Below are 15,074 nucleotides of genomic sequence, written 5' to 3' on the forward strand. Positions count from 1 at the left end.
TACTCTTAAATATGACCCCTTTCTGGTTCAAGGAGTAGTTGTTTCCAGACAGGTAAGCCCTGCTAAAGAACACCATCTAATGCAGACACGCATTATCTTTAAAATATTTCTTTTTTGGTATGGGTGTGGTGTTGCATGCCTTTATTCCCAGAAAGCAGAGGCAGACAGGTTGTTCTACACGTTTGAGGCCAGCCTGGTCTGCAGAGTGAATTCTCGTCCAGCCAGAGCGACATAGTGAGATGTTGTCTGAATAAAAGAAAACAAAAACAAAATCCAACATTTTCTCACTCCTGCCTGATCTGTCAAGAGTATCATTTCTATAGAGCAGGCAGAAGGCTAACCTGTTACAGGCTTTCTGGGCTATGTGTAGTTGAAGTTTCGTAGCCAAATGCTGAAGTTTCTGTCTGATAACGTGTACATCATTATAAGAGACAATTGCTCCTCCATTCGTTTCGATCACTTTTGCATAGCTTGTGTTTTTGGTTTCTTCCATTTTTTGCTGAAGAACCCAGTTTCTAGTTCGGTCGTCAGTAACGTTCCAGGTGGCTTCCTGGCAATTTTGGACAGAAAAAAAAAATACAAATGAGCAACATTTCATTTTCTTTCTTGAGGGGAAACTCACCTATCATCCCCTGCTACCTCAGAGGAACTCTGAACTACAGGCTGGAGCTGCACACAGTGGACCAAGAGGCTGCAGCTGCACACAGCGGGCCAAGAGGCTGCAGCTGCACACAGCGGGCCAAGAGGCTGCAGCTGCACACAGAGGACCAAGAGGCTGCAGCTGCACACAGCGGGCCAAGAGGCTGCAGCTGCACACAGCGGGCCAAGAGGCTGCAGCTGCACACAGAGGACCAAGAGGCTGCAGCTGCACACAGCAGGCCAAGAGAGACCTCAGTGGCTCCCTGAGACACAGACAGCGACTGCACAGAGTAGATTAAGAGCAGCTCCCTAAGACACAGACAGCAAATTCAAGCATTGGACCAGGAGGCAAAGAAGCAGTCAGTACCAGCTGAAGGAAGAGGTGGGTAGGCATCAATGCAAAAACTCATTCAATAACCTAAAAAGCAATGTGGTAACGCCAGAACCTAGTGGTCATACAACAGGAAGACCTGATCATTCTAATCCAGAGGCAGCAGAGGAAAATTTAAATATAACTTTCTGACGATGATAGAGACCCTAAAAGAGGAAATGAAAAATTCCCTTAAGGAGATGGAGGAAAAGACAAAAAAATTGAAGGAAATTAGTAAATTTCCTTTAAAGAAAGTCAAGAAAACTAAGAAGAAACAAACATGTGAGTAAGCAGTTCAAGACTAGAAAACTGCAATAGAGGCAATAGAGAAAACACAAACAGAGAGAATTCGGGAAATGGAAAATCTGGGTAAATGAACAGGAACTACTGATGCAAGCATAACCAACAGAATACAAGAGATGGAAGAGAGAATCTCAAATGATGAAGATACCATAGAGGAAATACTAGTCATTAGTCAAAGAAAATGTTAAATCTAATAATTTCTTAACACAAAGCATCCAGGAAATCTGGGACACCATGAAAAGACCAAACCTAAGAATAATAAGGAATAGAAGCAGGAGAAGAACTCCAGCTCAAAGGCACAGAAAATATATTTAAAATCATAGAAAACTTTCCCAACCTAAAGAAGGTACAAGAAGCATATAGAACACCGGATAGACTGGATCAAAAAAAAAAAAAAATCCCCTCACCATATAATAAAACACAAAATATACAGAATAAAGAAAGAATATTAAGAGCTGCAAAGAAAAAGGTCAAGTAACATATAAAGGCAGACCTATCAGAATTAACACCCCATTTCTCAATGGAAACCATGAAAGCCAGAAGGTCCTGGACAGATGTGCTGAGACACTAAGAGACCATGGATGCAAGCCCAGAGTACTATACCCAGCAAAGCTTTCTTTCACCATCAGTGGAGAAAACAAGATACTCCATGACAAAACCAAATTTAAATAATACCTATTCACAAACCCAGCCCGACACTGATGCAGGACAATTGTCTATATTCTGTCAATTATGTTTTAAATAAACGCTGATTGGCCAGTAGCCAGGCAGGAAATATAGGTGGGACAACCAGACAGGAAGTAGAGGTGGGTCAATGAGAACAGGAGAATCCTGGGAAGGAGGAAGCCCATTCCTCGGCAGTCCTGTCCAGACACCGAAGAAGCAAGATGTGACTATGCCACTGAAAAAGGTACTGAGCCATGTGGCTAACACAGATAAGAATAATGGGCTAATATAAGTTATAAGAGTTAATAAGAAGCCTGAGCTAATGGGCCAATCAGTTTATGATTAGTGTAGATCTCTGTTTGATTTCTTTGGGACTTAATGACTGTGGGAACTGGAGAGGAATAACACTACACAAAGTACTAGAAAGAAAACACTAACCCAAGGAAGCTAACTGCACCCAAAAACACATAGGCAACAAATACCAGGAAATCCCAAGGAAGGAAAACACACAAACACTACCACCAAAAAAATAAAGGGAATTAGCAATCACTGGTCATTTATGTCTCTCAATATCAATGGACTCAATTCATCTATAAAAGACGCAGGCTAAGAGAATGGATACTAACAGGATCCAGCCTTCTGCTGTATACAAGAAATACACGTCAACCTCAATGACAGACATTACCTCAGAGTAAAGGGATGGGACAAGATTTCCCACAAACAGACTCAAGAAACAAATTATCATTATCCTAATAACTTTCTTGAGGGAACAAAATTACTATACATATTTCAAATAAAATTCTACAGACACTGTTTTTGGGATGATTTGAATGTAAGTATTTTAAAATATTATAAAATATTAAGATTATTGTTACATATTAAAATTACTTATAACTTTAAAATAATGTTATCACTGTGTGTGTGTCTATGTGCCACCCATACATCCAGAGGTCAGAGAGCAGGTCTGCAGATATGACCTACTGACCTGTCTCTCCTGCCTTCATACATATGGGAAAAGAAACAAACATTTACCTCATTAATATTCTGATACACGAGTCGTTTACTTCTCCGTTTTTCCTCCTGCCCTAGCTCCTGATTTTGGAATTCCTGCATAATCGCTTGTAGTCGTTTTCCCTCGAGGTCAAGCTTGTGTACCTGGTGTCTTTTCTCTTCTAGTTGGAGCTGAAGCTCCTCCACTTTGCCCTGAAGCTCCTCCATTTTTCTCTGGCCCAGGTTGTTTGCTTCTTTTTCTAGCTGCAAGGTTTTCTGATGAATCTGCCTGTCCTTTTCCATCTGATATTTAGTTTCCAAAGAATCCAGTTTATATTTTTGAGATTCATTTACAAGTTCGATTATGCGTTTTTGCTTTTCCTCTACTTGTTCTTGTAGGTACTGAAGTAGTTCCGCAGGAGGGACGGCTGGCTGGGGCTGCAGGTCATCACCTCTGTTCTTCAGCTGGGCATGCAGCTCTCGCTCCTTGTCTAAGCTCTCCTTCAACTCCCGAATTCTAACTTTTTCAGATTCTAGAAGAACTTGGAGCATTATGTTCCGGCCTTGTTCTTCTGATAACTGTGCATTATGTAATATTTTCTGTGATTCCATTTTTTCCTGTAGATCATCTAATAGTTGTTTTTGTTGTCCCAGAAGTGTATCTAAGTGTATATTCCTCTGTTTCTGGTCCTCCAGAATGAATCTGAGATCCTTGAGATGAACATGTTAATATTAAAAATACTGTTAAAGTATATAACCATGACTTTGCAGCAACAAGAAAGCACTTGGTAATTGAAGACAGAATTGTTATCCAGTACATAGAGGGAATTATTTAGACAGCCAAATGGCTTGCTTGCATCAAGGATATAAACACAACCTTCTCCAGCTAAATATAAAGCAGAGTACATTTCTTCAAATTACTATCTTTAAAATATGTATGTTCTTATGCTACCTTTGCAATATATTAATAAAACATATTTTTAAATGTTTATGTACTTATACATAACAGCACAAGAAAACAGCTGTTCTTCAGTGTCATGACAAGCAGAGAAGAACCATGGGCATGGGGGAGGAGGTCAACTTCAGAGAGGAAGAGAGGGCATGGAATGCATGTGAAATTAAAATACAAAGGGGTTGCTGGGAGGTGGTGGTGCATGCCTTTAATCCCAGCATTTGGGAGGCAGAAGCAGATGGATCTTTTGTAGACGGAGACTGTTTGGACACTGTTCTTTCATTTTCCGGCCACCCAAACCCAGTAATAACACAGAAACTATATTAACTACAACAGTGTTTGGTCAGTGACTCTAGTCTATTCCTAGCTAGCTCTTACATCTTAAATTAAACCATAACTATTATTCTGTGCATCACCACGAGGCTGTTTACCAGGTAAAATTCTGGTGTGTCCTTCTCCTTCTGAAGCTAAATGGCATCGCTCTTGACTCTGCCTACACTCTATATCTGTTCTGAATTCCTGCCTGGCTTTACTCTGCTAAGCCTCTGGCATTAACCAATAGTAATAAAACATATTCATAGCATACACAAGGGAATCCCACATCAGATCTCTGAGTTCAAGGCCAGCCTCATTTACAGAACGACTTCCAGAACAGCTACGTAGAGAAACCCCGTCTTGAAAAACCAACCAATGAAACAAAAAACCAAAGAGAACTCTTTGTTGGGAGGTAAAGAACAACTGGAGGATGGGCAGGGAGCATGAGAAGGCCCTGAGAGTGGGCAATGAATGAGAACAAGAATGACGCATGGATGGAATACCATAATGAAGCTGATTACTTAAGAGATTAATTTAAAAACTAGAGTTTAAAAAGGAAATGTGCAAAAAATGGTATGATTTGGCGGCATAATTCTTTCTTCTGCAATGTGGATTTCTGAGAGCATGTGATAGAAACTGAATTCTACTGTCTCAGTCTTTTGGAAAGAAGGACCCTATTGCAAAATGGCCAGATGTCTATAGAGAATCTGAGATAGTTGCTCCTTTGCTTTCTAATGTTCATTGAGCAAACTTTGCCCCATGCATTTAGTCATTAAAAAGTTTGCTGGGTTGGCTGGAGAGGGGGTTCCGTGGTTAACGGCTGTTCTTTCAGAGGACTGGGTTCAGTTCCCAGATAGGTCACAGATGGCTGTAACTCCAGTCCCATGGGATCAATGCCATCACCTGACCTCCTCCATTAATGTATGCACATGGTGCACTGATACACATGGAGGCTAAAACTCATATGCAAAATTTAGAATCTCTCTCTCTCTCTCTTTGTGTGTGTGTGTGTTAAAAAGACAAGCAAAGGCAGCAATAAACAGTACAGAGAACAGGTCAAATCCAGAAATACCGAAGCTCAGATTATTTAAAAAATACCCTAAAATAGGAATATTAATCAAAACAGCAGGGAAGGAGGAGCGCCTACCCCAGTGAACTGCAAGCAAAGACAGAAGGACAGCCTTTGGAACTCACAGGTTCACGAGTGACACTGCAGAAGTAAGGGCAGACAGGAGATCTGTGTGTTATATAGAACACTCAGCTGCCAGGGAAGGGGCCTTGCAATCCCTGGTAGGAGGAACGTTAGGGAAGGAAACACACAGTATCACATTAACTTTTCCTTGTATTATGGTCTAGACAATTATGCAACTTCCACCTTTTAAAGGAGAAGACTGAGAACTGGACAGAGCAAGCCTTATAACTTAGAATCCTCCACGATAATAAAGACAATACCTTAAGTTCTTCATCCTGCTCTTCGCTGTGGCCTGACTTGGCTTTCTCTGTTGCTAAAGCACACTGATGTTCTTGTGATTTCATCTGTTCATTTTCTAATGTATCAGTCGGCAAATGAACATCATCTACTTTATCTTGAACTTTGAGCCTAAATTAGAAAACATGAACTCAACATTATCTTGGTGAACAGTATCACCACAACGAGGAACTTGCACTCCAAGACTGAGGCATATTATAAAGTAGCCACAGTGTGTCTAGTCAAGGCTTCTTGACTGGTTCCCTTCAAGTGAACGGTTATCTCTAATAGTGTAATTTATTTACTATGGTAAATAGTAACTCAATTCAGTGCCAGAAAGATACTATATAGCGTTTTTGTCTTTTACGGCACATAGAAATCATATGCATTTTTGTGTGTGAAATCAACATCAGTAATTGGTTAAGATAGATACCAAAATAATATTTAATAATTGTTGACTAGGACAGAAGTCATAGCAGAGGGAAGCCAAAATGATCACATTTTAAATTTGGGAAGAAGAATCAATTTTCTTGCTCTCTTCATTCTTTTGCTATTTAAACTCAATGCTTGCTGCTTCTGTGGGTACCATGTGCATGACGGTTATGACAAGTCAGTACAATTCTTCCTCTGACCGTCAAACTAAAGCAGCCCGGCATACCTGAATGCTTCCAGGTCCTTTATGTGCTTATGCTGGACCTTCAACGTGGCTTCTAGCTCCAGCTGTGTCCGTGAGAGGGCATATTTTAATTTTGAAACCACTGTTTTTTCTGAACTCAGCTGTTCCTGTAGCTTGGCCATTTGGTCTTTCATGCCACATGGTTGTTCTTTGGTCTCCAGCTTGCCAGACTGCTGCATACTGCAGTCCAGGAGTTCTACAGGGAAAGGGACAGGCATTAAAAGATGGCCCAGCAACTCATGTGTGACTGGTATTTTGCTTAAGAACTAATCCATAATTCAGGAGATTACTACAAAAAAAATCATCAAGTGCACCCAGTCCCTCAAACTGGTAATTTATATGAATGTTTCTTTTTCTTAAGAGTGCTGGGGGTGGGGGGAGAGGCATCAGAACTAAAAACACATGAAAATGACAAAAATATAACAATGCACTAATGGATGCAAGATTTAGAACAAACAACTTTAAATGCTCATAAAATTCTGTAGATAGGAGCTTGTGTATTTGTTGACTTGGAGTGCCAACCATTGATAGTGAAAATTCCCAGTGCTTTCTGACAGCCATACACAACATTCACAGGAGTTACCCATGGGATAATTACTACAATCATCCAATTATTCTTGCTATTTTTTTCAGTTTCTTTTAGATAAGGTCTCACTCTTTAATCCTGCCCAGACAGGTGAAGCTCTGTGGTGACATCAAACCTGTGCTGTCTTTAAACTCTATGAAACACAGTTACTAAAGATGTAGCAAGTGTCCTCCACATGCGATGAGGGTCCTCTCTAACTAGCTTGACTGACGCATGTCTCTACTGAGAAGTGGGAAAGTAACCCTAAGGCCCGCCCAGAAGGAAACTCCAGCTAGTGTGTACCATGTGAAAAGGGACATGACACACGTGCACAGCACAGGCAACATGTCTGACAGCACCAGCTGTAGGCAAAGATATTAAGCAGCAAAACATTCATACCTTGCTAGTGAGGGCCACACTGAAGGACTGTTTTCCAAATTTTGGGCAAGGTATTGCAAACTTGTCACTTGTGCTGACATGGGAGGGTAGAGACAAGAGGACCAGAAGCTCGAGATCACCCTTACATACACAAACCTGGAGGCCAGCCTGGGGTACTTGACCACCTCTCAAGAACTAAATAAAATACCTGGCATTATCTAATAAATTTGAAGATACATATCCCATGCCCTAGTGATTCACTTCCTAGGAGGCTGGGAAGGTGTCCACGTGTCTTAGAAATCTCAGAGGACTGTCTGTAGCCCTGACTCCGACAGCTAACAGCAGAAATGACCAAAGGTTCATACACAGAATTTGCACATACAGTTATGGAGATAACTCTCCATAGCAACAAAAGCTACCTTAGAGATAGTCACAGAAACTTGGAAGGATGCCATATAAAGGTGAAGAAACAAGATACAACATATCCACAGATTGATAAAGTTCAAAACTAGGAAAACTTTATAAACATATATAGTCTAGGAATTTATAAAGTAGTAGGAAAACTAAAGAAAAAAAAAAACAGGGAAATGATTACCTTAGTTTGTATGGAAGAACATGTGAGGGGCTCTTGGGAAAGTTCCACTTGTCAAGTAAGTATAATGTTCCCACATACTCATTTTATAATTTGATATAGTGTGCATCTGAATTTTCTAATTTTCTGTATGGATGCTATACATTACATTTTTGTAAGCAGAGGATTCAAAATAAGCAGCTACTTTTATTGTGGATTCCCTTTTATTTTAGATAGATATCTTAAGTGGGTCAAAAGACTTTTCTCAAAAAAAAATAGTTTTGCAATAAAGAAAATAAACCGATGAGCTGAACCGTATCAATGCAGTGCCTGTTTATCTTAATGAAATAGAGCTGTTTAAAAACAACCTGACAATCATTAGTCCTAATACTAAGAATATGGACTATTTCCTTTGTGTCTGAAAACAAAGAGAAGGTGCCTGAGCAGAAACATTTTCTGAGGGCAACAAAGCGAATGTTTTCAGCTGTCTATGGGATCACAGCACCTGGGGGCAACAAAGCGAATGTTTTCAGCTGTCTATGGGATCACAGCACCTGGCATGCACACACCTTGGCTTGCAGTGTCAGCTTCTTCCTCTCTGCTCTGGACACATTCCATAGACACTTGATACTCAGTGGTGCCCTGTAACAAAGGAAATTGAAAAATTAAGTGAGGAGCGGTGTAGAGATAATGGAATTACCAACCAGGAAGTCTGAATAAGAAAGAATGGAACCTACATACTAAACTTTTTTCATTAAGAATTCTCTCTCTCTCTCTCTCTCTTTTTTTTTTTTTTGGTCCAAAAAAGTATCTGTGAGGGTCTGCTGCAGACAAAAAAGTATCTATGAGGGTCTGTTGCAGACAGACAGACCTTAACCTCTAACTATTGCTATGCATTTTCTAGAAAACAGGAACATTCTTATTTTTATTATTTATTTACTTACTTGCTGGGTGGGTCTGTGCCCGTGCTTGTGCCTAGTGGGCCTGTGGTAGTCAGAGGACAATCTGTGGAGACTGGTTTTCTCCTCCCACCCTGTGGGCTTCAGGGGTCAGACATCTGAGGTCATTAGGTTTGGCAGCTAATGCCATTAACTGTTGAGCCATCTGTCTGGTCCAGAAACATTCTACACAGCCACAATATCCTTAGCAAGAATAATTAACATTACTACGCTATCTAACACAGGGAACTTACAGAAATTTCCACCAAATGTCCTTAGAAAAAAGAAAAGTGGTACCAGCCAGTCTTTTGGGACCTTGAAACTTCTGCAGAACACAAGCTAATTTGTCCTATGTTCTTCAATAAAAAAAAAAAAAAAAATCCTATTTTGTACTAATTTAAGTCAAGGCTCTTGATCTCCTCAGCTAGCTTCCTGCATTGATAACACCCCACACAACTGGAAACAGCACACTGTCAAACAAGGAGGCTGGCAGCATCGTTTAAGCTCCACTAGCTTTAATTATGCAAGCTGCTTTCTTGGTATCCAGCACTAGGAAATTTCATCCTTTGTACAGGGTTTTATTTCATGAGCCCTGCCATAGTCACAGCACAGAATTACCTCAGCAAAGACTTGTCTTGAAATCACAGCTTCTCCCCAGACTCAGCTCACGCAAGAACTCATATCTGTTCTTTATCACTATAATTTTATCATTTTAAGAAAGTTTACATAGCATACAGAATATTGAGGACATCAATAGCTTGTCTTTTAGCTACTCAGCTGCTTTCTTTTTTTAAAAAATTTATTTATTTATTATGTATACAATATTCTGTCTGTGTATATGCCTGAAGGCCAGAAGAGGGCACCAAACCCCATTACAGATGGTTGTGAGCCACCATGTGGTTGCTGGGAATTGAACTCATGACCTTTGGAACCTCTGAATCATCTCTCCAGCTGTTTTTGTATTCTCTTCTTAGAATTACTTATCTTTCACTTTATGTGTATGTGTGTGATTGTGTGAGCTCATGTGCCCTAAACCATGCAGGATCCTGCAGAACCAGAGAGGGCAGTGTATCCCTGGAACTGATGCTATACACAGCTGTGAGCTGCCATGCTGGGAACTGAACCAGGTTCTCTCGAACAGCCAGTTCTCTCTCTCTCTTTTTTTTTTTTTTTTTTTTTTTTTTTGGTTTTTTGAGACAAGGTTTCTCTGTGGTTTTGGAGCCTGTCCTGGAACTAGCTCTTGTAGACCAGGCTGCCAGTTCTCTTAACTCTTAACGCTGAACTATCTCTCCAGCCCCTACTGGGTTGTAGTTCATTGGAAGGATGTACCACAGCTGGTCCATTTCCCACTGGAGGATAAATGGCTTGCTTTTAGTTTGGGAACAATTACAAATAAAACTTATGAATACTTACGTATAGCTTAATTTTTTTTAAAATGGTTCATTCCCTTTTATGTGTGAGTGTTTTGCTTGCATGTATACAGCATGTGTGGTTGGTGCAAACAGGTTGAAAGAGGGCAGTGGAGCAATGGATCCTTTGGAAGTGGAATTACAGATGGCTGCGAACCACTATATGGGTGGTAGGAAGAGAACCAGGGTTCTCTGCAAGAGCAACAGGGGCTGCTAACTGCCAAGCTGTCTCTCCAGCCTATGCATAGGTTCTTAACAAGATTCAGGCTTTCATTTCTGTCTGACTTGTGGTGTGAGTGGCTGCTAGGCTGCATGATAAAAGCATGTGTAACTCCCTAGCTGCCAGAATTGCTTTCCTACAGCATTCTTCCCGCATTATTGCACGATGCAGCCTCTCTGCCTCTCCATTAGCACTCACTGTCTGTGCTTTTCTGTTTGCTTCTTAATTTAAAGGTAGCACAACAACAGTGCTGTGTCCTTCCCACCAGGAGCAAGCTGACATCACTGCTAGACTGACTGCTTTAACTCAGAGTTGTTGGGGAAGCCACCTTGCTTGTAGGGTGGGGTCCCCTGAGGATATTTTTTACTAATAAATACTGTGAGTGTGCTCCCCCCTTCCCTTCTGCTTTCCTATTCTCCGCGGGAACTTCGGTTCTGTAAGTCTTTTCCTAATTAAAGCTGAATATTTTATTATAATTTCTGTCTGCCGTTCATTTACGCCGCTACAGAGAGGTGTGTGCAGGGTCTCTCCACTTTACAGTGGAAGGTATCTTCTGGAGAGGTATTTCACAATTATGCAAATATCATATAACAGCATTTCCACACTAACTTTAGCATCCATCACTGTCCGTTACTTGATAAAAAAAATCATGCTTAATAAAGAATTCTTTAATTAAATGGCTCCTTCTAGAACATTCTACCATGCTATTTTAATTTATCTATTGATGAATATGATCTCAGGAATTCTTTTTTTCACTCTGCTTCATAATCTATCAATATCATTTAGGTGTTTTTTTTTTAATCTTTTTTTTCTTTTCTTTTCTGGGGGTGGGGTGAGGGTGGGGCATGCGTGTGTGTAGGTCTCCCCAGGACGAGTTTTGTCACACAACACCAGGCTAGTAGCCTTGAATTCAGAGGTCTGCCTTTCTTTGCCTCCTGAATGTTAGAATTAAAGGTGTCTGCTATCTCACCCAAACAGTTTGATAAATTAAATGTTTGGCCAGTAAGAAAGCCTTCATGTCAGCTTCTCTGAGCTTTTTACACATTCTCTTTATTCTATGAACAGTTTGTTACTGAAAATCAGGAGATTCTAGGTTTCATCTTGTGTCTCCCATACTCCAGCCCCAGAATTCCCAGGTCTCCAAGGAGCTACAATACCTTTGAAGGATCCTGTCCATCATCATCGGGAAGGTCCGCGATTGAAAGCATCTGTATGCCCTCGGTATGGACAGCTCTCAATAATCCCTAGAAAATAAAGTATCAAAGACAAAATTATGACTTCAAAGATTGAAAAATAAGACATGCATAGTCAAACAAGCACTCCATCAACCTCAACTAAAGACAAGAAACTAGACCCCAACATTTCAGATGTCGGCTTGCTGTGGAGTGGTGAGTGAATCCTAACAGTCTGTCTGCTCATAACTTGCACTTCTAAGTTCCTTCCTCTATTTGGCCAACACACTCGTTCTATACTTAGTGATTAGTCACTGATTTGACCAAAAGAAATAATGTGGGAAATAACTTGCATTTTGAGACTGCTTTCATGTTCTTGGCGAACAAAAACATGGAGAATAAAACTGGGTTATATATATATGTATATATATATATATACATATATATACACATATATATATGGTGTGATACTGCTCCACAAGAGAATGATTCTCAATGTCATGTAATTAAGAGTTTAAGAGTGAGCCCAATGCCCTAACAAAGGACCACCCTCTCTACTTATTGTACAGCACATTAAGTGTGGTATGGAAAGGAATGAGGAACTTGTCTTAAATTTTTTGTAAGGGAAGAAGGTGATTTTCTGACTTAATGAACCCTGAACAAACAAACCCACAAACAAATGCATTGTCCTAAGCTCACAGGTTATTTCTTTGGGTCATTCATTGCTTTCAATATCCTTGCTTCAGCAGGGACTGTAGACTTTGTGACCAAAACTTACACATACACATACTGAGTCAGTGTCATAGAGGGGTTACAAGGGAGAAATAGGGAACACAGTTTAAAACTTCATGTTCAGTTTAGCTTGTAAAAGTCAATTACATGAGAAGTGTAAGGAATACTAGTATTGATTACATTCTTTTTCTTAAAGGTAAGTCTGGCAAGCTGAGTGGTGCATAGCTCTACATGACCTCAAAGCATTCAACTGACTTGATCACATGGTTAGGGAAATCTGACTGAAGGCAGGCTACAAGAGGTGTGCCAGAAGAATCATCTGTACAACGTTCAACTGTAATATCTATGGAGCTTAAGAAATGACGTGAAATATATTTCCACGGATACTTTTAACTATGCAATTCTTTCTTTGTAGAGGACATTTCTGCGTAACTTCAAGCTGACTTCCTTGTTCAGCGTGGAGATGACACTAGCTAAGCTAACTAAGGGGTTTTTGTCTCCAGTACCTTCACTACCTTTGGAACTACAGGTGAACTTTCACATTCTTCTTGACCTTCTGATGCTATGTCAAATGCCTGGTCCAGTTCAGAATCAGAATCTAGAATTAAGGAAACAGCCGTCTGTCATTACACATGTGCATGCACAGGCAAAGCAAGAGTCTAAAACAAATTATTCTATTGTTTAAATATTCCAGAGTGATGCAGCTTACCACTTGAGCATGTGTCTCTAGTTTGCTGAGCATTAGAATATGTCATCCCAGGAGTGGAGGACGCCTAATTACAGAAGACAAGAACAGAAAATACACGGCTTGAAAATCAGACCCAATGACTCATTCATCTATTTTCTGATATAGCTAAGGGAGAATCAAAGACATCAAATGATGAACACAGGGAGAGCACAGTTCATGCTTCAATGCTCATTTGCACTGGAACAGGAAAATCAACCAAAGGCCTCAGTTTCCAAACACTTTTTTACACACTATGATCAGATTACAAAGTAGTGAGGTTGTATTATCCGTTTTTGTTCTCATGGGATCTTTGTTTCTGTTTAATACACACCTTTATCACAGAGTACAGATTAAAAGCATCCTCTCAACCAGTTTTTCCAAAGGAGGCATAGGTAAATAAATGATAACAACAGAATTTTTCTTTAAATTCAAAACAGGCTTTTCCCTGTATCACTAATGTTTAAGGTATAGACCCAGGGAACTGCTTGAGAGGAACTGAAGATAGGTAGAACAAGTGAATTAGGAATTATTTTGGTCATCTTACCAAAAGCTTGCCATCAAATATTTCTGTCTTTATAACTGGCTAGTTCTTTGTGAGACATTGATTCAGCTCCAAGAGCTTCATGTTCATCCAAATGTTGATGGTCTCTACCTCAGCACTTGTCTGAGGGAGAGTGGAAAGCAGAAACCATCAGTGGCTGTCCAGAGCACTCCTAACTGTGATGCACATTCATTTAGGATGACTGCCTACACTCAGAGGACAAATGGCCAGTGCTTGTTAAATCAGCGAGGATGTTTTCAGAACCATCACTTTATATGAAGATAATAAGAGCAATTTTCTGAGACTGATGGTCAATCATGTCAATAATATATATGTATATGCATATGTATGTATATGAATGTATATATTCAAATACTTCATTGGATCCAATAATTTCAAATTTATATCTTATTTCTCATAGAGTGCCAGACTTGACTAAGATATTTTTTAGATGCTGAAGGTGGAAAGTAGTCTTACTGCTATTTTAATATTTAGTACATATAGTAATGTGGTTCCAAATGCTGGTAGGGGAAATCCCATATGTAAAATTATTATCCTTTGCAATAGAAATTATTACAAACACTACATTTCTATTACTTTAGATTGTAAACAACTGAGAAACGAAAATTCTTTGTATTATATTTTGTATAATAAGAATCAGCTATGGTTTCAGATCTTTACCTAAGAAGACATACAGATCTCCAACACATTTTTTCTATGAAAAATGAAATCTCACCAGGTATACAATTTCCAAGAGCTAATGAAGTTCCCACATTAATTCAGTGAAATATTAAAGTGCATCACTTCTTAAGAGGGATGATGACAAAGCATATGTACTAGAAAGAAATTAAGGCAGAGAATCCCACACAAGTCCCAGAGAATACAGCTTAAATGTAATATTTTTTATATTTCTTCTGTTTCAGTGAATAACTTTACTGATGGGACAGATATCATATTTGAAGACCACAGAACATAGTCTGCACTTGTTACTCTAATGATAATAATTAGAGTTTAACAAAATTTAATCTGTCTATAGCTTTTGTTCTAGTGTAGGGAATTGCATCTCATACAGTATGTAAGCAAATTAAGAGCCTAACATGGGAGTAATGAAACAGCTAAGCCTCATGCGGCCAATCATGAGCAGCTGGGCTCCAGGCAATCCATCGGATCACCCCAAAGCCTTAGCCACAACCTTTCAAGCCCCCACTGTATGTTACTTGGGACTTCTGTCTGTAAATAACCCCTGCTGTCTCAGAGTGGAACTTCCTGAGCCTCTCTGAGTGTTACAAAATTCACAAACCACAATTCACAATCCAAATGAACTAAACCCTATCCTTTAGGAACAGAGTGTTCTCACGAAATCTCATCATATATAAATTGCTTTATGTGAACCAAACACTGGGGTTATCAATCAACTTAATGACCAAAGGTAAAGAGTTAAT

General features: G+C 39.7%; 1 protein-coding gene across 12 annotated transcripts in view; it reads right to left on the reverse strand.

Annotated features, from left to right (window-relative positions):
* Window positions 1–15,074, reverse strand: part of LOC121458752 (A-kinase anchor protein 9-like) — a 136,942-nt gene that overhangs the window by 11,611 nt on the left and 110,257 nt on the right. For 11 of the 12 annotated variants that reach the window (XM_041668098.1, XM_041668096.1, XM_041668095.1 and 8 more), the window contains 8 exons: window positions 13,074–13,137; window positions 12,871–12,962; window positions 11,618–11,704; window positions 8,463–8,535; window positions 6,362–6,575; window positions 5,688–5,835; window positions 3,011–3,679; window positions 342–550 (listed from right to left, as the gene is read on the reverse strand). In XM_041668098.1, the coding sequence (XP_041524032.1) occupies window positions 342–550; window positions 3,011–3,679; window positions 5,688–5,835; window positions 6,362–6,575; window positions 8,463–8,535; window positions 11,618–11,704; window positions 12,871–12,962; window positions 13,074–13,137 (1,556 nt within the window). The remainder of the gene's footprint in view (window positions 1–341; window positions 551–3,010; window positions 3,680–5,687; window positions 5,836–6,361; window positions 6,576–8,462; window positions 8,536–11,617; window positions 11,705–12,870; window positions 12,963–13,073; window positions 13,138–15,074) is intronic. The other variant, XM_041668090.1, reaches the window with a different exon arrangement.

The sequence above is a fragment of the Microtus oregoni genome, unplaced genomic scaffold (genome assembly GCF_018167655.1).
Source record: "Microtus oregoni isolate MIOR12 unplaced genomic scaffold, Mior012 000018F_ref0000195, whole genome shotgun sequence".
NCBI lineage: Eukaryota > Metazoa > Chordata > Mammalia > Rodentia > Cricetidae > Microtus > Microtus oregoni.